We start from the raw sequence: 20,327 nt of genomic DNA, 5'->3' as shown, positions 1-20,327 counted from the left end.
TTAAGCGACGGCGGAGGAGAGTTCACATACAGTACGAAGCCGTGTGTCACTGCAGGAGAGACAGCATCTTAGTGTCGAGGTAAAAGATCCTCTTCTGTTCCCACCCTGAGTACTGACATCACAGGTAGTTCAAAACCTGGCAAAACCATAGATATATATATATTTATTTATGTATATACATACAACTCTATATCTGTACATTGAATAAAACAACTAAAAAAAGGTTTTTTTATATATGTATCTATGGTTAGCAACCAGGCACTTGGCAGAGCTGAATTGGAATTTCTTAAATCTGTACAAATTCACTACCTAGAAACAGTCATGTCCTATTTATACGCCTTTCCATTATTTATTTTTTTACACATCACTAGGACATTAATTACATCAACAAGAGCAAAACAGCCAAAAAAAAAAAACAAACAAATTGCAAAATGAGATCTTTCTTAGCCCTCCCTAAAAAAACCCCTCAGCAAAAACAAACATTGATTCCCTGCATAAATGTTTAATGCTCCATCGAAGACGGGGAGAGCGCGCGTTAAGGGGCGGGGACAGCAACGTCAACCTCGAAAAAGGAACATCAAGTTCTCAAAGTGAACAATGAGGCGCTGCTAATATATATTTCATTATATTTTAAACCCCCTCCTCAACCCAGACTAATTGTTTCCCCCATTCCAGATGGGGCGCGCAAATCTTGTGTTTTGTCCTTTTTAAAAGTTAAGTCCGCTGTCGTCTTTGTGAAAGATGTGGCTGACGAAAAAAAAAAAAGAAAAAAAGAAAAGTGCATTAACCACAGCTCTGAAAACACTAAAAAAATGAAAGAAGAGTAAAGTGTGTGCAGATGGATAGCGCTGGGTTGAAGCGGGGCAGGGCAAGACGATGGCACACTTTTCCATGGGTCACACGATGAGGGGATTCGACAGCACTGACAAAAGCGTGCAGCGTGCAGCTCCCCCCTGATTGGTGGGGCCCCGTTTTAGCTCCTCCCTCCTTGGATGGGCCCTGAACAATGGCGGCGGCCTCCACCGCTGCAGGGTCGCCTGTCAGCTCAGTCCTTTCCCTCGTTACCACGACAACAACGATTGTCTTAAGCAGGTAAAAGTTGGAGACAAAATAGACACACGCACGCCGGTGCAACTCCACAGTTTCTGAGTTAAATAAAAATGTGCAACAAAATGAAGTTGTTTGTCGTTCTCCGGGTGATTGTTGTGTGTGCTCCTCGAGGCGGTGGCATAGTCGGCTAGAGTCAGTTCACAGTATGGCGAGCCTTCTTCCTCCTCATCCTCCTTCCATCTCTAATCCTCAAGTGGCTCTTCTAGTTCCGGGTTACGCTGATGTGCCGGAGTTCTGTGTAGGGGGGAGGGCTTGTGTTGTTCCCACCGAGCCCGGGACCGGAGGCTGGGAGTTGCCGGTTGGGGAGCCGCCGGTCTGGACCTGAGCCTGGAACTGAGCCATCTGCTCAGGGCTGGCCAGGTTCTTGAGCAGGTTGTTCTCCTGCTCCAGTTGAGTGTTGCGCTCCATCAGCTCTTTGATCTGCTCTTTCAACACCTCCACCTCCTCGCGCACGGCGTACATGAGGTGACTCTTCACCAGGTCCTGACAGAGGGAGAAGGAGAAAGAGAGAGATGGTTGGAATCCTTTTTCTGTACCAACATCATGTTTTATTCTTAAAATTAAATCACATTCATCACTTATCACATGTACTTCTTCCTAAAACAACCCTGCTTCCCTAAAATGTATTTTACTCATCTGTGTTTGCTCCATTGGTAAATATTTATAAATATACGACTAATCTTCCTACTTATAAAAATAACTGCTGTCTTACTGTAAAAAATAAACTCACAAAGATCTACAATTAACTGTTGGAAAAACTGAGCTGCTCCAGAAAAAATACATGACACAGCACAAGGGCTGAATTTGCAACACAAATCACTTTGCCGCCTCTCACAGCACCTGCCAGCTGTCATTGTGACTGACTGGAGGAGACACGCACATTCACACACACATCACTAACTCCTCCAAAAAAAACACCCATCAAATACTTCTTTTTTTTTTTTTTTTACATGCTCATCTTTGTAGTGCATCTCTACGATAATGATGATGCCTGATCGCTGTGTTGTGCCAGCCTGCTCGAGAGGGGATTATTCAATCTGAGCATCCCCTCCTTTGTGGACCGCCTCCACCTCCTCCTCTTTCTCCTGCTCCAGCAAGCAGCGAGGGAACAAAATGTTCCTGCACCGGGTGGGAGGAGCCAATCACCGGCGGAGTTATTTATACCTAGCGGAGGGGAGGCTGCTGCTTGCCTAGCAACACAGCACAGAGAGGGGAGAGGGACTATGTATATGCATGAGAGAGAGAGATAGCGTGTGAACCTTTAGCCTGCCCCAAATCAAGTTGCCAACAAGCCGGAGGTCATCAGTACAAATTGTGACGGAGCCGGAAGCTCCTGTTGCTCCTACCTCTAAATTCACATGCCAGCAGATGCATAGATGTGGAAAATAATCTACTTTTATAGAGCATTAATACACTATATACAAATAGAGATTTTCATTCATTCATTTGAGGAAGCTTTTTGTTTACTTAATAATTTGATCCCCCCCCTCCCTCCTTTTCCTCCTCCTCCTCTCCCCCTCTCCTCCTCACATAACATTATCATGCATTTAACAGGCTCTAAAGAAACTATACAATGAAAGCCGAAGAATGGATAAAAGGTGTGTGTGTGTGTGTGTGTGTGCTTTGAATGAGCCCAGCAGTGTTTGGGTTACATAACAGCAGAGGCAGCACATACATGTCAATGATGAGACAGGCCTATTTACTAACATTGCAGCAGCTTTATGACTCCATTTAAAGTGATGTTTTTGTTTACATGAAAACAAACTATGTCCTTACCATTGCTTGCTCAATCTTGTTATCAATGGCCACCACACTTGCACCAGAGGAGCTGAAAGACACAAAAAAATATATACACATAAATAAATAAAAAAGCTTATATGATGCAACATTGGCTGAAAACTAGTGATGTAAATTTGTCTCCATTAAAAAAAAAAAAAAAAAAAAAAAAAAAAAAAAAAGGCAGATTCGTGATATTTTTGGCATTTGCGGTTTTCCTGGTCCTAACACCCCCCCCCCCCCCCCCCCTCCTCACCCCCCCACATAATATCACCTCTAACAACTGAAATCTGCAACAAAGAGGAGCAAATGGAGGTCGACACGGCAGCATTTGGACTCTGATGGCGGTGAATCGTCTACTTTAAAAAAGGAAGGGAAATAAGCGGTGACATTTACCTACTGTCGACCCTGACTGATGCACTCTCCTTCCCGAGCACAGAGGACAGAAACGATATCGAGAAATTCCTCAGTTGACAAACGCCAAGGTCCATCGCCACTGTGTAACACTGGGAATTCATGCTACCCCGTCCATGAAAACACCCTCAAAGACGACTCTTCAGCTGCACAGAGCGAACGTCCAGTGGTATAAAAAAGTAGAAAAATGGAGCATTGTTTTTAAAAAAAAAACGGAGGATGTGTGTGAAGTGGAGCCGTGGAGCCGGGGGAAACGTCTGCTCTCTCCGGGCGACGCAGAGCTCGCAGCCGGGACTGAGCACAAAGACTGAAGCAGCGGGTTGCAGCTCCCTGTGTGCATGACTAGAGAGGGAAACAGCACCCTGATTGGTCGAGAGGGCGCTCATTTGCATAATGTATGCGTGAAAGCGGCGCGTGATTGGAGGAGAGCTCGCCTAAAATGATAATTTATTTAACAGCTCTGTACCTGGGGTTGCTCTGTCCTCTATAAAAAACCCCGCATACAACTTTACCCGCCACATCTCAGAAATGAAAGGAGGGGCAGTAGAAAACGCTCCAGCTGTGCTTTTCTGCTCTAAAAATATGTGATGTTTCTTCTGTGAGTTAAACCTGTCTGTGCATATGTGGTGGTGGTGCTGCAGGTGATTTTTTTTTTTTTTTTTTTTGGGGGGGGGGGGGGGACTTGGCTCGAAGCTGTCATGTGAACCAATACCTCCACCTATCGGTTATAACGCGTGTAATAAAAAAAAAATAAAAGTGAGCAGAAGCTGAGCTCAGCAGTGTCCAGCTGTCAGTTCATGTGGAGGTAAATAAACAACCCTTGAAAGTGCACCCAGTGTCAATAATAAGAAGTGAGGGTCAGAGATGGCACGATGAAACGCTCCGCTTTGTTCTCTGTAGATCATCAGTTAGACAGTGAGGTGGGAACACATTGTACTTTACTGTAAAATAGGACCTGCCCTCTGCTCTACATGAGAAGCGGAGGAACTAAGGCTACGTTATAGATTCGGCACCTGTCTCAATCTTGATTTTATAATTTTGGGATGTGTGAGAAATCAGGCTGATATTTTTGCTGCAGTTTTCTCTTTTTTTTTCTCAGTTTAAAATGTCAGCGTCATCACAATGGTGATTGATTCAGCTTTAATCAAGCACATGATATTGTTTTGAGATTGTTAAAATTGTATAATATTGCAATAGGACAACTGCATATAATATGAGAAGCTGGAAAGGAAATAAAAGTAAGAATAAGGAGCCCTATCAATCAAATTAAATGTCCTGTATGTTAAGTCTATTATATATTAGTAGAGAGATAAAATAACAGATTTACAATTGTTTCTGTTATTTTTACTGTGATCACAGGGCTGTAAATGATTCAAGCACCTGATCACATCCACGCTAATTACATCACATACAGGAAACAATGTGGAGTCCAGATAAAATAGCACTGAAACCACACACATCACAGTTTTTTTAATTGAATTGTGAGATAACAGACTTGTTGCTGCTGTTCATTCACACCTTTTACTTGACTGGACCTGAGGGTCACATGGAAGGAGCTTAAACAAGCTGTGGCCCGCTCTTTGACTACATCAGGACACCCCGTCTCACTCTAAGCACCTTAGCTGCGTTATATCCGTCTCTCTGTGACCGGGACATTCATGATCAATCAAATGAATGGGCGAGTGAGAAGTCTGCTGTTGAAGGGACAAACACTTCCTCAAAGACATGTCTGTAACGACTTCTGCTTTTCTTCTATCCGAAAAAAAAAGGGCTGTCATATGTCTGCAGTGTAGTAGAGGCCTTATTCATAAATGAATGCTTATGCAGGAAATATATTTTTTGAAAAATGGGAGAAAAATGGGGCAAAATAAAATATAGGTAGTAGAAAATGTGTGCTTTTTGTTGGTTGTACAGTTGGTTTATTGAGTTTGGGACACTGGCGACTATTAGAGGTCTGATACCTGAGCATGAGGAACCAACGTATTTTATCTCCCGCCAGTTGAGATCGGATGAAAAAAAAAAAAAAAATTAAAATTAAACTGAAAGCAGGTGAGACAACGACCCCCACCAACCACGTGAACACCAGCCAACCACAGCTGCTTACACACAGTCAACATAAAGAGACGAGCACAACGACATGCGTGTGCAGAAGTGAGAACACAGTGTCCTGATACAGTGAGCTGAGCTGAGCTTGGGGCTGTTGTTTTTTTTTTTTCACACGCTGAGGTGTTGCTCCTAACTGCAGGAAGAGGAGGGCACCGATCCCACATGCTGATGCTCTAAAGTTCGATGTTCATACCACATTTAACGACTTGGACAAAGAAGACAGATCCTATACAAAAAGCGCCCCCCTTTTATTGGTATGTGTCCACCCTCGTTAAGGCCGCAGTGGACCCCCCCCTCGCCATCCCCTTGACAACGTGACAACACTACAGTCATCGTTACCTCTTCAGATGCTTCTCCAGCTCCCAGAAGAGCAGCTTTAGAGCCATGGCGTTCCTGCCCTGTGCTCCTCCTGCCCCGGCCAGCCCCTTCTCTCTCATTGATGCTCCAAAAAAAAAAACCCCAAAAAACCCTCACACACTCCGATCAAGCACCCCTCCTCAAAAAAAAAAAACCCTAAACAAACACCACCGCCCAACTCCTCCGTCCTCCTGACCTGCTGCGCCCTTTGGCCCCTCGACCCCCCTGTGCTCCCCTCAGCTGTAGCAGCCTCACATAAGGTGGGAGGGGAGAGACTGAGCAACAATGGGGGGACAGGGAAGGAGTTCGATGGGAGTGGGAGTGTGTTTGTGTACAACGGGAGTGCGCCTCGCTGTGTTAAGTCCTCCTGATCACCCCCCTTTGCTAAGCCGCCCCTGTGCCTGAATCACATATAGACTGTAAGGCGATTGGGCGCATAGCGAAGCGAGATAGGAGGGTGGGCCTGTGATGTCACCGCATAGGGAGTCATGTCACCTCCTCCTTCTGTTGTTATGTAAACTGTCAGCTGAGATTAAGGTGATCCGTCCAATGGGATGAGCCATTTTTGACCACATACCCCCGTTAGCACACTCGCCGTCGCCTACAAGCCACTCCCTTCCTGTCTGCAACATCTTCTGCAGAGGTGGTGGTGGTGGGATACTACACTGGTGCCCTCACCCCACCCATTCCCACTCAGTTTTCCATCACATACAATCATGACCATCCACCTCCTGCACCCCTCCTCACGTGATCTCAGGAGGAAGTGTATGTTGTGCCAGGCATGCTTTTAAACTGTCCTGTCACTCCTAATTAGCGGATGCACACTGGGCGCACACACACACATACACACACACACACACACACTATGGATGTCCACTGGAGTCCACCTCACGTGTACCTCCATGCTAGCAAAAAAAAAAAAAAACACACACACCCACACACACGCAGGCGACTGTCTGAACAAAGACGATCAAAACATGATAACGAGAAAGGTCAAATCAGATGAAGTGATGACAAAAAAAAACAACAAATACAGCTTTAATTGATAAGTGGATGAGCTTTAGAGAACAACGAGGGGGGGATGAGAGGAGTCGAACGTGCGGCGGGGTTGCAGGAGAGGCACAAAATGGCCGCGGCAGGGACTGTTGGGGGGTGAGTTTTGTTGGTAGGATTCAGCTCTGTGCGTGCGGTGAAATTATTAACCTCATTAGGTCGAGGTCACGTCCCCTTTTTTTCCCTCCACTGTATGTGTTAGTAATCCAAAGGAGGCGAAGAGGCCCAAAAACAAGATGACGGCGGTGTAAGCGGGAGACCAAGGAAACTGTAAATTGCAGAGAAAGGCAATAAAAAAAACCTACGACTCGCGGTTATTGATTCAAACTGAAAACACCCCTCACATACTGTAAATCTGTATATTGTGTACTTGGTGGGTGGGGGGTGGGTGGTCGGTCTGGGGGTCTGGGGGTCTGGGGTCAATGTGCGCATGCCCACTTTTAGAACAAAAGGCTGGAAAACTGGTCCAAAGGGAAGCATTCACTGATGTGGAGACACAGCCCTTTTACGTTCAGCCAATTGCGTGTGGCGCAACGGCTTCCGCTCAGCCAATGGCGGGGGGGCGAGACCTCGACGTCATGACATCACACATAGCCCAGATGGGATGCTTTTCATTCATTGTGCATCCACATCCATCCAACGCTCATGTGTATGTGTGTGGCCTGTATAAAGAGTTGACCCATATATGACCCAACCATCATGTTAAAGCTTACTGTATATTTAAAAAGACACAACACAGCTAATTAAAGTCTTCCTCATTGGCCGAGCTACCTTGTTGATGTTCCTTTATGGAGCTTTGTTATAGTTAATGAGCTTTTAAAGCATCTTTAAAACTGAGCATGAAACTATTTAAAACAGGCAGAGCTCGTTTGAACTCTATATCTGAAGCTTGGAGCATCTTCCCTTCACTCCTCTATCTGAGACAATCGCTTCTCAAAAAATGGCCTACGTGTTGAGAGAGAGAGTGAGAACAGATCTGAAAAGAGAAAAGAAAAGAAGTGGTAGCGGTGTATATCTTCACCACACCCTGTGGCGCTCAGAAAAAAAGGGCGGATGCGTGGCAGCAGATGGTGCTCGCATTGACCGCACAGTTAAAAATATAGAGTTTCACCCCAAAATAAAAAGTGAGAGAGATGACACTTGACTTTAAGATTCTCATTGTCCTCTTGTATATTTCAAAAGCTTTAAAAAGGAGCCATGAAAACTTAACTAAACCTCAATAGCTTATGTTTAAATTCAGACTAGAAGAGATGACAGAAAAGAAGAGAGAAAAAAAAGGGTGCAAACAGCAACTTGAATGTCTTCTAGTGTTTCCTGCTGTACATTTATTGTCTCCATCCTTTCTCTTTTTACACACGTTCCCTCTCACAAAAGCTTCCAGCTGAGTGTAACTCTTCACTACATTGTGCGGTTTTGACAGAAAGCAGAGCCGTGCTCGTGGGGAGACGTCACTCAGCCTGCTGTGTGTGGTCCTGAAAAGGATCCAAAATCCACCGCAACAACAACAAAAAAAAAAAGCAAGAGTAATCGCCGCGGAAACCACGACACAGCTGGACCAAAACTTCATGTTTAATTAGTAGACACTGCTCACTTCTTTTTAATAATCACTCTCCATCTCTTTCCCTTCATCCCCCCCCCCCCTCTCTCTTTGAATTCTCTTCTATCTGTGGCGCCCTCTGCATCACTTCTCCTCGTGCAGTTGGGAGACACGAGCTTGTGTGTGTGAGGCTGTGCATACAGACTGGCAGAATCCGGTTTCGGAGGGTTTTTACACGTCAGAAGAAGCGAGGCTGACAGCGAAATCAACCCCTATGCGCACACACACACACACACACACACACACACACACACACACACACACACACACACACACACACACACACACACACACACACACACACACACACACACACACACACACACACACACACACACACACACACACACGTTACATGAGCAAAAGGAAGGGTTTTATGTCCTAAATATAAGAAGAAGAAGAAGAGAAAAAAAGACAATTGAATCTGTGACCTGTCATTATTTTCTTAGCTATAATTCATGCAAGGTGCACAAAGGTAGCAATCAAAAGCAGCCTTCTGGTTTGTTTGCAATCACCGATCTTCGCTTTTTGCCCACAGACAAAACAAAGACGAGGGGGGGAACGCCCCAAAACTCAAACAGCTCTCATGGCATCTGAGAGCTTCGGGGCAGTGATTCTCTGGAGCGTAAGTGAATCGCTCTCTGCCATGCACGCAACGCCCTTACATAACCAGCCCCGATGCCATATGGGCTATGAGAGAGAGAGAGAAAGAGGGAAAGAGCGGGAAGGACGGCAGTTAGCACCCACGTCTCTGCCAATTTAATGACAGTGCAGACACACCTTGTTTATCTGATGGATGAGGTATTAACTTTCAACACCCTCGCACTTCTTTTTTTTTCCCCTCTCCACTTTATAACACAGATAAAAATAACGGGGAGGTTTCAGCAGCTAGCCAAGAATTTCTGATATATGATTTAGAGTTATTAGAGGACGCTATGTGCATACATGCATGTGCCTCACACACACATATTGTACATAGGGAAGAAATTAGGGAGGCAATGTAGGATCTATCATTTCCTTTTACTGCTGCATAAGTTTTTAATCACGACTTATTTTACAGTCAAGTATGAGTATGAGAAGTGAACAGTATCTTCTGGGTTAAAAGTACACTACACGTGACATAAACGTCTAATAAAGCCACACCTACTGGGCAGATATGAATGGATTTAAAATATTTTATTAAGCCGTTGAAGATTAAGTCAGTTAATAAGTGGTTAAAAGCTAACTTGTATGTGGTGGTTTTGGGATTGTCAATGAATAAACAGCACTGTACTGTTTCTATCTTGAGTGGGAGGAAGTAAAATACTGAAAAACAATATTGTTTCATTTCTATATTGTGTATTCAATATATTAAGTTTTAAATGGTTCTATATAGGGTTAATATAAATGTTTAAATATCAAACCAGGTTGTATTTCTTTCACAATCTTAAATATTTAGATTTTTACTTGACAAACACATTATGACTCTTGATCTCAGAAATGTGACCTTTTGCAAATTTAGCTTTTTTTTGTTTTGTTAAAAAGCTCACTGACAGAAGTGATGTAGGGACGCTACCCACTTCTCATTGACCGTTAGACTGATGGACCTTCTTGAAAACATTGGAGATTAGAGGATTACACATAAATTGAGCTAAAATCTAAACCTCTCCTTCCTTTAATGGCTTTCTAAATACCTCAAATGTTAGCAAAGAGGTTCTTTATATACACTAGAGCATCCAAAAATAATGTTTGGCTCTCTCTGTGTGCTGAAAAGTTTCACACACAAGTCCACTTTGCATGGTACCCTCACCCTCTTAACTCGGTGTGTTCAAATAAATCTTACACAATCTAACATTACACAATCTTACGATGCATAGACAAACCGGGAGACGTCACAAGTTAGGTTAGCGACCCCCCCCCCCCCCTCGAGTCACATGGACGTGCACAGTGTTTCTGCTTTAAAGCCTCGAGGTCTCACTGTCAATGTAAACAAACTGAACTTGCAGTGGGTCAACAGCGAGACGGCGATGTGAGGCTCCTCTCAGTAGTGGTGGAGAAACATTGCTCCATGCCTCTCTGCGGCGGGGCTGGCTCCACGCAGAGCTCTGAAAGTGCTTTAACAGTAGGACGGGGTTGAGGTTTGGACACTTTACACAGAATTACTGTTATTTCTCTTTACCATGAAGTCTCTGTGTGTGTGTGTGTGTCACTTTGAGGGTAAAAAGGAGGGGTGGTTACATTCCTCAGTGGTAAATGAAAACCATCCAAACTGCTCAGGAACACATGAAGGAATATTGAAGGCTCAGCTGGCTACTTTGAGGTGTTTTGGCAGCCGAGATCCAATTACAGGATCCAAAACATCCCCGTTTCTCTCCTCTCCTGTTGTTCAGTGTAAGTGGAGGCAAGAGAGGGTAACATAGAAAAGCTAGAGGGGTTACACTATGTTGTGACAGAGAGAAAGAGAGAGAAAGAGCATAGAGGTACAGCTTTTAGGGAAAGTGATCCGGACACAACCACTTAAAACCAAAAACAGGTTCCCCTCTCATGATTTTCCCCTCCAGTATAAAAGCTTGAGGGGGAAAAAATAAAAACAGTTCAAAACGTTTTAAAAGAAAAACGCCCCTCCAGTAAACACCCACCATCACAAGCCCGTTTACGACTTCACCCATCACAGAAACGCAGGCAGACATGTATGGACACATATTACATCCTCTCTAAAGCCTCGAAAGAATCCGCGGCACAAGGCAAGCAAACGTGACACCCCTCCAAACTCTCCACCCTCCACCCTCCACCCGTGTGCCTAAAAGCAAATCTGTCAGAGGCGGATGATGTTTTCTGATCATGATGCATTAAAATCTTCACGTACTGAGAGGTCAAGATGCACTGAAAACACTCTGTCCATCTAATGTTCAAACATATGGTGTCACAGTAAAAATAAAACATATGACACAGGAATGAATCATGAATAATAAATACTAAAAGTCGGACCTCTCACTGACCTCAAACAAGAAGCTCTTTTCATTATCAATTAATCTGCTGGTGATTGTCTCCATCAATGTATTAATTTTGTGTTAAAAAGCTGATTGAAAAAAAAAAAATCTTCTGACATCCTCAAAGTGTTCTCCAACGCTACAAACAAAACATCAATATGACACATGTCAAAGCAGATAATCAAGATGCTGGGTCAAGAAAATGTTAACTCGTGCATTTAATGGATTATTATGACAGTTGGCAATACTGTTTCAGCTCTATAATCCTATATTGATGAGATTTCTTGTGGTTTTTTTGGCAACTAGAAACAATACCTGTGCTGTGCTTCATAGTCAGGATGAGACTTTGACATTAGTACAAATTAAGAAGCAATCCATAACAACTAATTAACCACTCAGACAAGTTGATACAGACTTCATAGTACTGGGCAAACACTGGGAACAGTCAACCCATTCCTTAAATCAAGCCTGAGGTTATATTATATCAATCACCACAGCGCTAGAGCCCTGTGCACCGCTAACTGTGTTTTATCAAAAATCATACACCCGTCACTGAGTTTTCACAGAGAAAGACACTTGTTTTGTTGGCGGTCCACTCCTTGCGTGCAGGAAGGCCATTTCCACTTAGCTCCGAGGCACATTTAGGTCAGTGATTCTCTAAAGCACATTGAGGTTATATAAACTGCAGTCCAGGCTGAGGAGGGATTTGTGTGCGGAGGACTCCACCTTGTGGTGAAACGACGGCATGAGAGAGAGCAGAAATATGAAGCATGATTTCATGTCACGTCTCATTTACTGACGGATGACTTAACTACTTTCAGCTGTGATTTATTCTTCGTGACAACAAGGAATTTCCTCCAAAGAAATTAAAAGCACTGCTGAACTTATTGCTTCAACCGAAAGATGAACCAAACAGGAAAAACAACACAGGAGAAGACAAACTCAATGCTGCAATAGCTGTACTTAAGAGCACTTTAAAAACAACATAGCAGGAAATTGGGGGCAAATTAAATAGACCTAATTTGTTTAGAGAGGCCAAGTTGTGATCTTAAGAAAGGCTATCATACATTAAGGTTAATCTCATTAAATACTCAGCATTACCCTTAATTTGTTTATTCTCATTCCAGAAGAAACCCGTACTGCTCCAAAGTCTGAGGGGATCTCGCCCCCAGACTTAAAATCAAATGAGTTTGTAAAAAAACTGAAGCAGATGTGGGTCCAACATACAGTTTAAGAGATTCTGGGTGTTAAAGAGAGTTGAATTTATCTAGAAAATGTCTGATACCAACAAATAAGACTAATATGAAAGAGTAATTTTACCTGCACAAACAGCAACATAAATATACAGAAACATGCCTTAAATACAAAATCTGCACATTAACTAGGCTTTATATTTAGCATTTTATGCAATTTGTGAGATCGGCTGTCAAGTCTTAATTCACCGATCCGATCAATGTTGTCATGTTGAAACTTTTTGCAGATGTTCCCGTTGCATAGATTGCAGACGGCTTGTGTTTTATCAGTCTCATATACTCTGAAGAAGTTCCACACCACCGACATGTTTGTTTCACGATGTGACCGATGATAAAGTTTTTTTGAGTCTTGAATCATGAGCTGTCAGATTCAAACTACCATGTGGGTGTTGTGGGCAGACAGATAAAACACAAGCTATTTGCAATCTGTGCAACACTAAAGAACCTCGGGGGGGAAGCATCTGCAAAATGTTTCAACACCACAAATGTACCTGGATAGGGAACACGAGGAGGAGCATGCAGAGTTTAAGAAACAGAGAATATCGTGTAAAGCCCAACATTAACTATCTCATACAGAGTAATATAAAGTGAATCCTGTAGTTTCTTGTTGTGAGAAAACGTTACATATTCTATAAAGGATTCAGTTTTAATCTTTAAGCTTACTTTATTCTTTTCAGCTTTGCAGTAGTGTACTTAACATTGTTGTTTTTTGCTCTGTTCACAAGAGCAACGGCTCACAATATTTGTTGTTAGGTATGACTCACTACTTATCTTAGTATCTGTTCATGCCATAAACAGAAGCAGAGAAGTGTACTTAGTTACACTTCTCTGCTAATCCTAAATTCCATGTTGTTTAAAATTGAAGCTTCCTCTTTAAAGAAACTCAGCTGCTGTTGAACTCTTACGTCACCAACAGAAATTCCAGCATCCATATTTAGAGTTAGCTGCTGGGGATATCTTCAGCCTCGTAAAAAGTTCAGTTTGTGATGGATAACCTTTAAAAAGATCATTCATCAAGGGGGTAAAAGCCAGTAGATTTGCTGTGTTTGACAGGTAGGTTATTATCACAAATAACAAATGAAAGATCAACAGAGAGGGACAGTTTACAAAACGCCAAACCTCCCCACGACTAACTTAACCACCTCCGAATCACTGAAAAACAAATCTGCATTCCTCAGAAAAAAAAATTAATAAATAAAAAATAAAAAAATCACACAGCTAACACACCGCCAAAGCTTCAGCATATTCACATCTCCATGGCAACGAGGCTCCCAACCAGGCCAAGTTTTTGTTTTACAAGGCACAATAAAAAGTTTGAACCCTCTTACATCTATCATCTATCATCTAATCTATCTATCTATCTATCTATCTATCTAATTCAATTGTTTGCCAATAGATCAATTTATGTGTAATTTTGTGTATCATCTCCACAGAAACATTTTTAAAAGTTGTAAAATATTTCCATTTTTTTGTATATTCTGGGTCACATGAGAATAAGTCATCAAATTTCTAGCTAAAATAAACGTTTAATATTTTTTTCCCTTCTCTTAAATGTAAAAAATGTGTAAATTTAGACTCTGAACAGTAGGTAAGGTTTAATTAAAGTGCCTATAAAGCAGTAAAAGAAATGCTGCTAATATTAAGCTGTCAACAACAGGTGTATAGTATGTTTTATAGGCCAATCATCACAACGAATGCTGTAACTTTTATGGCTTTTATAGGGTGATGTCATCCCTCATAAAAATCCATTAAACATACTTTGATCCTTCATGAATCTGTGACAGTTGGTTATTTTCACACTTTATATAAATAACATAAATACACCTGTGCACCAGAAGTATTTATAGCTTCTTTGCGGTGGGGGAAATATTTGAAAAGAAAATAAACTTCGTCATGGTAATTGACTCCAGAGTAACGCAAACATAATCACACATAAGCGTTGGTAAGCTGTAATTTTGGTTTGGGCTCAGCGCCAACGTCACGCTGCACTGGAAGAAAGACACCAACTGTGCTGATATAAGCAGCCTCTGAGCTCTAAACTCTCTTCTGTGTCGTTTTGTGATATTATTATACTGGATTTCTGCCCCGAAACAGGTCGTACAAGCTGATATCATTCAGTTTAAAGAAGTGCAAACTGTAAAAAGTCTCTGCAACTTGTAATAGATGCTGAAAAGAGAGATGTGTGTGAGGACAGCAGGTATACATTTACCACTTTTCTCTCTCTAAAGTCAGTGCTGGCTATTGGCAGCTGTTCAAAAAGTCAAATTATACCAGCAGTGACATGCAGGATGAAATTCCAGCCAAAGGGTGGTGGTGGTGGTGGGGGGGGGGGGTGGGGAGGGGAGGGGAGCGCGGAGACCTGATGAAAGCTTTGATTAACGCTGCTGTCCTCGCTGCACTGACAGATATACAAACAGACAGCGAGCAGGTCAAAAAGAAATAAGCTGAATTCTACTAAGCAGACACACCCGAACATCTCCTGTTTCATAAACCTGACAGCTCGCAGGCATGACAGCTGTTACATGCAGTCAATACCAATTCACAGTGAACACGTCTGATTTCCTTGTTGTTTAACTCTCTAATGGATAAAACAGTGACACACAGGGCTGCAAATAACCATTATTTACATGATCAATTAATGCTATTGGCTGTAAAATGGCAGAAAATGGTGCAAAAATAGTGAAAATAGCATGTTATAATTTATTGTGTATGACATCAGTAGAGCTGCAACTAATTAATTCTCTGTTGATCGACTAATCTTTGCAGCCAATGCAGAGTTTTATAATCCTCACGTCTGAGCTGCAACCAGTAAATATTCAGCATTTTGCCTTGAGTTGATGATTCATTCCCTGTCAATCAGTTAATCAGCCATTTGTTGCGGCTTAAGCCAAGTCGCTCTCTTCTTGTCAAAATCGCTCCCACTAAATTTGTCATTTAGCATCGACCCAAATAACTGCCCTTAGAACAAAGAAAGGATTTGGCTTCAATGCAAAAACGCCATTCAAAGTCTATTAATTTGTCAATCTGATGTATGATTGTCATCTTGCCCTCTTCAAAGCTCTTAAATTTTGTTAAGAGGAGTTCCTGAGGTTAGATTACACACCACACACGCACACACACACATGTCATGCTCTCTATTAGATAGTAAATATGCGTGTAAAATCCCAAACACGCTGGCACAGGACACTAATTAACTTGCAGGAAGCGTTGCATGTAAGCAGTCGGAAGGGAGAAAGAGATTTTTGAGAGGTTAAAAGAAAAAAGGCCTGTGAGGGGAAAAAAAGAAAAAGAGAGTGACAAAGAGAGATAAACAGAGGATAAAGAGAGAGAAAGAAACCAGACATAATCGTGACTGTAAACAAAGCAGACACACACACACAGACAGAGGCTGATTCATGGAAAGAAAACGACCCGACAAATGGACTTAAACACAGAAACACACTTAGAAAAGGGATGACATGCAACACACACACACAGTCATGATGGGATGCCACGAATCACTGACAAAAGCCTCCACTCTGAATATCAGGATATATAGTGCTGCTCTGTCTGCAGCTGAGTATGACTAAGACTACGTCAGGATTAAGCCAGCGGTTGTCACTCCTTGCAGTCTCCGTTCCTTGAGCCACACACACACACACACACACACCGACGGACACGCACACACACACACGTCAAGTCTGAGCTGCTGAAAATACAGAAACGTCAGCCTCAGCTTAGCAACGACGGAGTGAATTAGAAGTAAATCATGAAAAAGACTCTGATAAACTTGAATGATAAAAAGCTGAATAACCCCCCCCCCCTTTTCCCCCAATATTCATGAATATCTTCTGTTTTTTGTTTTTTTTAAATGGCTGCTCGGGTGACGTAAACCCAGGAGGTATTATTGTTGTAATCACAACACGAAAATCTCCTGCTCAACCAAAACACGGGGCAGTAACAGAGGTAACAGAGGTAACAGAGGTAACACTACACTGCTGCCACAACACTGCTCCATTTCTCTGCAAATTCAACTCTTGATCCGGGGCCTCACAGTCTCTCTACAGGACATTTCACTGCATCTTCTTCAAATAGGGCACGGGAGAGAGGGGTTTTTTGCTTCTTTTTTTTCCCCTTTTCCAGGCCATCAGCTGTATTTTTAAACCAACCTCACATTTTTAGAAACCACCTGCAACTGCAATAACCACATTCGCGGACAGCATTTACATATAAATAAACTATTGCGCAGTTCCCTCGGGATGGTGCTAATCAACAGATTCAGTGTCTAATAAAAGAATAAACCTTAAGGGAGGAGGTGAGGGGGGCAAACACTGAATGAGGAGGGGAAGAATAGTGTGAGGCAGTAGAAGAGGGGAGAGTGTAGTCTTTACTGACACACACAGAGGCCTAAGCTATAATGGAGGTGAATGGTAGGGGGTCTGCTAGGGTAGCGCATCTGCTGAGTCACGAGCTGCCTCAGTGACTCAGCAGCTCCACCGCTTCTATTCAAGCCATCGATATTTTTAAAGCATCAATGTGCGCAGAGTTGTTTATAACCTGCCGCCGTCTTCTCAAGGTTGACAGGGTGACCTCAGGGGGACGAGCGGAGTCGACCTCTAAATCTGAACGAAACTGCTGTTCTGCAGTTTAAAAACCAGGCAGATCTGAACCTTAGTGTTATTTAGGTGTTGTTAATTATGATTCATCATGGTTGAGTCACTGATTGTTGTGTAATTAAGAATGGGGAATATTTGTGATGCAATGTTGATGAAATGTTGCACAACCTGCAGCAAATTAATAATAACTTCCTCTACTTGTTTGCTGAAAAAACCCCCCCCAAAAAACAACAACACACAGTTTATATAACAAACAAACAACCGTCTGTCCTCACCTGTCCTCGTCTCCTTCAGCATGCTGAGTCCTGAGGCCTGCAGCAGCCACAGCCATGAAGGCGCTGGCCTCAGCTGACATCCCCATGTGCACCAGGCTTCCCACAGCGCCAACGGCCTCAGCAGAACCCAGTTTGGGCAGACCCAGCAGGGTTGGGTGCTGGAACAGAAGCTTTTGGGCGTCCTCCAGGTGAGAGGTTTTTAGGGAGCTCATTCCGACACCCTGGGTGAGGGTCGCGCCTGGGGTGAGGATGGGCTGGAGGTCAGCTTGTAGTGCAGTCAGAGGCATGTATGGGGTCGTGTGGCTGGGTGGTCCTGGGACTGGGGCAGTGGATGGGGGCTGGGCTTGGGGCTGTGGGTGATGTTGTTGGGGCTGAGCTGGCAGGGTCTGTTGAGGAAACGTCAAAGCAGATGGAACCACCTGACCTTGAAGGGGTGGCTGCGCTGTGACCCCGGGACCTGGAGGTATAGCGATCCCCGTTGTAACGTGCGGCAGCGGAGGCTGGACCTGCGTCTGGAATGGAGCAGTGGGCTGGATAAAGTCTGGCTGCCGGATGCTACCCTGGGCCACTACCCCTGTATGGAGCTGAGGTGCAGGGTAGCCTCCCTGGGGTTGCCCAACATAGGGTAACTGCTGGGGCATCACAGGGAGTGGCTGATTCACACCGGCCTGTGCTGTCACCTGTGGCGTTACAGGAGGGACAGTGACAGGAGCAACTGGTTTCTGAACGTGAGCTCCACCCACCACCTCCTGCGGTGACACATAGGTGAGCGGGGTGGTTTGTGCTAGTGCCTGTGGTGGGCTCTGCATGGCCTGTGGACTAGTGAAGTCCTGGCTTGGCAGCTGATAGGGCTGCAGCGTGTGAGGTGGTTGCACAGCAGGTGGTCCTGGACTAATACCAGTGTTACCTGCCTCAGTCTCTGCAGCAACCTCTGCAACTTTTGGAGCCTCTGATGTAGTTGCAGGTGGAACTTCCTTTTCATAAAACTCTGTACACGTCCATCTTCCTTTGCGGAAAGGCTCAGAGTTAGTGTCTAGTTTTACCACCCTGAAACGAGAGCCGGTGGCTGTCTGAGTTTGGGTGTGCTGGGGTTGAGTGCTGGGGGCAGCGGCAGCAGGCTGACCTGTTCCTGCAGGAGCTACTTGCCCACTCACACTTGTATTGTCAAACCCTGGTGGCCCAGAGGGAGGAAAAGCAGGGACAGCAGACACATTAGAAATGTTCACACCACCTTGTAGATCAGTGGCTGCCCCACCAACATTAGCTGGTGACTGGGTTGACTGACTAGTCCCAGCTTTGGAAGCCATAGCTGGGCTGGAGCTAGCCAAGGGAGCGACAGGGAGAGCTGGCAATGGAGGCTCACCTCCTCCCAAGCTGTCAGAGTGATGATGGTGGGGCTGGCTGTGCTGCTGGGAAAAGTATTGATGCACGGTCCCGTTTACCATGGAGGCATGCTGCTGGGAGCCGTGGGGGATTGAATGAGGATGAATAGGCTCGTTGGGGGACACAATGCCGGGTGTGTCAACCCCATGAAGACTGTTTAAGGTCTCATCGGAGGAGCTTCTCTCTGGCAAACCAGTGTCTGTGGCCCTGGACACAGAAACATCCAGCATCTCAGAGGAAGAGAGGTCTTCAGTGTGTGACTCATCCATATCATCGTAGCTCTCAGTGTCATCAGCTAAACTGTTGTTGCCACTCACGTTAATCTGAGCCGAGGTGACACTCGTTATCTGGAAGCCACTTTTCTTCTTCACCTGAGCTCCAGACACTTGGGATTGAGCCTGGTGCTGCTGCTGCTGGTGGTGGTGGAGTCCCGGAGAAGAGGACCCAGCCTGGGTTGAAGTGTCGTCCACCACGTTAGCTCCTCCACCTCCACCTCCACCGGCTGCTGAGGAGGAGGCAGACGCACCACTGCTGCCCCTTCGGTAGTGGAAAGCGGGTTTCCTAGTCCCGGTGCCGGGCGGATCGCCAGGAAAGTCCTGATGATGCATCTTTTACTTTTGGAGAGTTAAATTTCTTAAATAAAAAAAAGGCCAAGAAGTGTCTGACGGCTAACTTAGCTGCAGTAGCGTGATACTAACGAGCCATACGTGACAAGTCAGATGATTTATGTCCTTTAAAAAAAAGAAATCAAGCTATAGTTAAGAGAGGCTCAAGCTTGTAATCAGCGCCTATATACACACACGCAACAACACACACGTATTAATCCAACTTAAAGAAGATTTAAAAAACGACTGTATTCAACAAGGTGAAATCAAATTAAACAGCGAAATCCAGCTAGCTCCGTTGGTTAGCTTAGCTGTTAGCCACAGTCCTCTGGCACTTGGATGTATGTTTTCCCCACTAATTAAAATGACTTTGCAGATATTGTAGTCACAAGCTAAAGCACACAAAAGATAGACTGGACAGTTTAAGGGGCACTCAGGTGGGTCTTTAGAGGGGAATGTGGAGGTTTCCTAGCTGGCCGGTGTATGTCGCATGAAATCAGCCGTCGCATCCATTCCTCTCACCGCACACAGACTCTTCCTTTTTACCCGAAACAAATGTGAGTCTGGCAAAGATAGAAATATAAATCCACGTATCGTTAGTAGGCTGTGGCGTCAAAAATAATCTCCGTCTTTGTTTATGATGAGAAAAGTGCTCGCTAAGTCCATCTCGTCCGTGTTTGCTGTATCATTGCCGGTGAAGCAGCAGCAGCTAACGGGGCTGTCAGTCTGCAAACACTACAACTGCGCATGCGCGTAGCTGCCCACTTATCAAACTGGTGTGGCGTTCAGGCCCCGTCGTAAACTCGGGATTTGACCTGGTTAATGGGTTCAAGT

The 20,327-nt window shown here is 44.1% G+C and overlaps 1 protein-coding gene across 2 annotated transcripts; it reads right to left on the bottom strand.

Annotated features, from left to right (window-relative positions):
- Positions 1-506: 506 nt before the first annotated feature.
- zgc:65895 (uncharacterized protein LOC393546 homolog) lies at positions 507-20,170 on the bottom strand. 2 transcript variants are annotated; one of them, XM_053314637.1, is made up of 3 exons: positions 17,506-20,170; positions 2,887-2,938; positions 507-1,593 (listed from the first exon to the last, which is right to left on the bottom strand). In XM_053314637.1, exons 1-3 carry the CDS (start codon positions 19,494-19,496, stop codon positions 1,324-1,326), a joined length of 2,313 nt encoding a protein of 770 aa, XP_053170612.1. In that variant the 5' UTR covers positions 19,497-20,170; the 3' UTR covers positions 507-1,323. The 2 variants fall into 2 exon arrangements, with proteins under 2 accessions (XP_053170612.1, XP_053170613.1); XM_053314638.1 differs by lacking the exon at positions 17,506-20,170 and adding an exon at positions 3,283-3,482.
- Between the last annotated feature and the right edge of the window lie 157 nt (positions 20,171-20,327).

The sequence above is a fragment of the Scomber japonicus genome, chromosome 24, assembly GCF_027409825.1.
Source record: "Scomber japonicus isolate fScoJap1 chromosome 24, fScoJap1.pri, whole genome shotgun sequence".
NCBI classification, from domain to species: domain Eukaryota; kingdom Metazoa; phylum Chordata; class Actinopteri; order Scombriformes; family Scombridae; genus Scomber; species Scomber japonicus.
The sequence above is the reverse complement of the archived record's forward strand: the minus strand, read 5'-3'. Positions and strand labels throughout refer to the sequence as shown.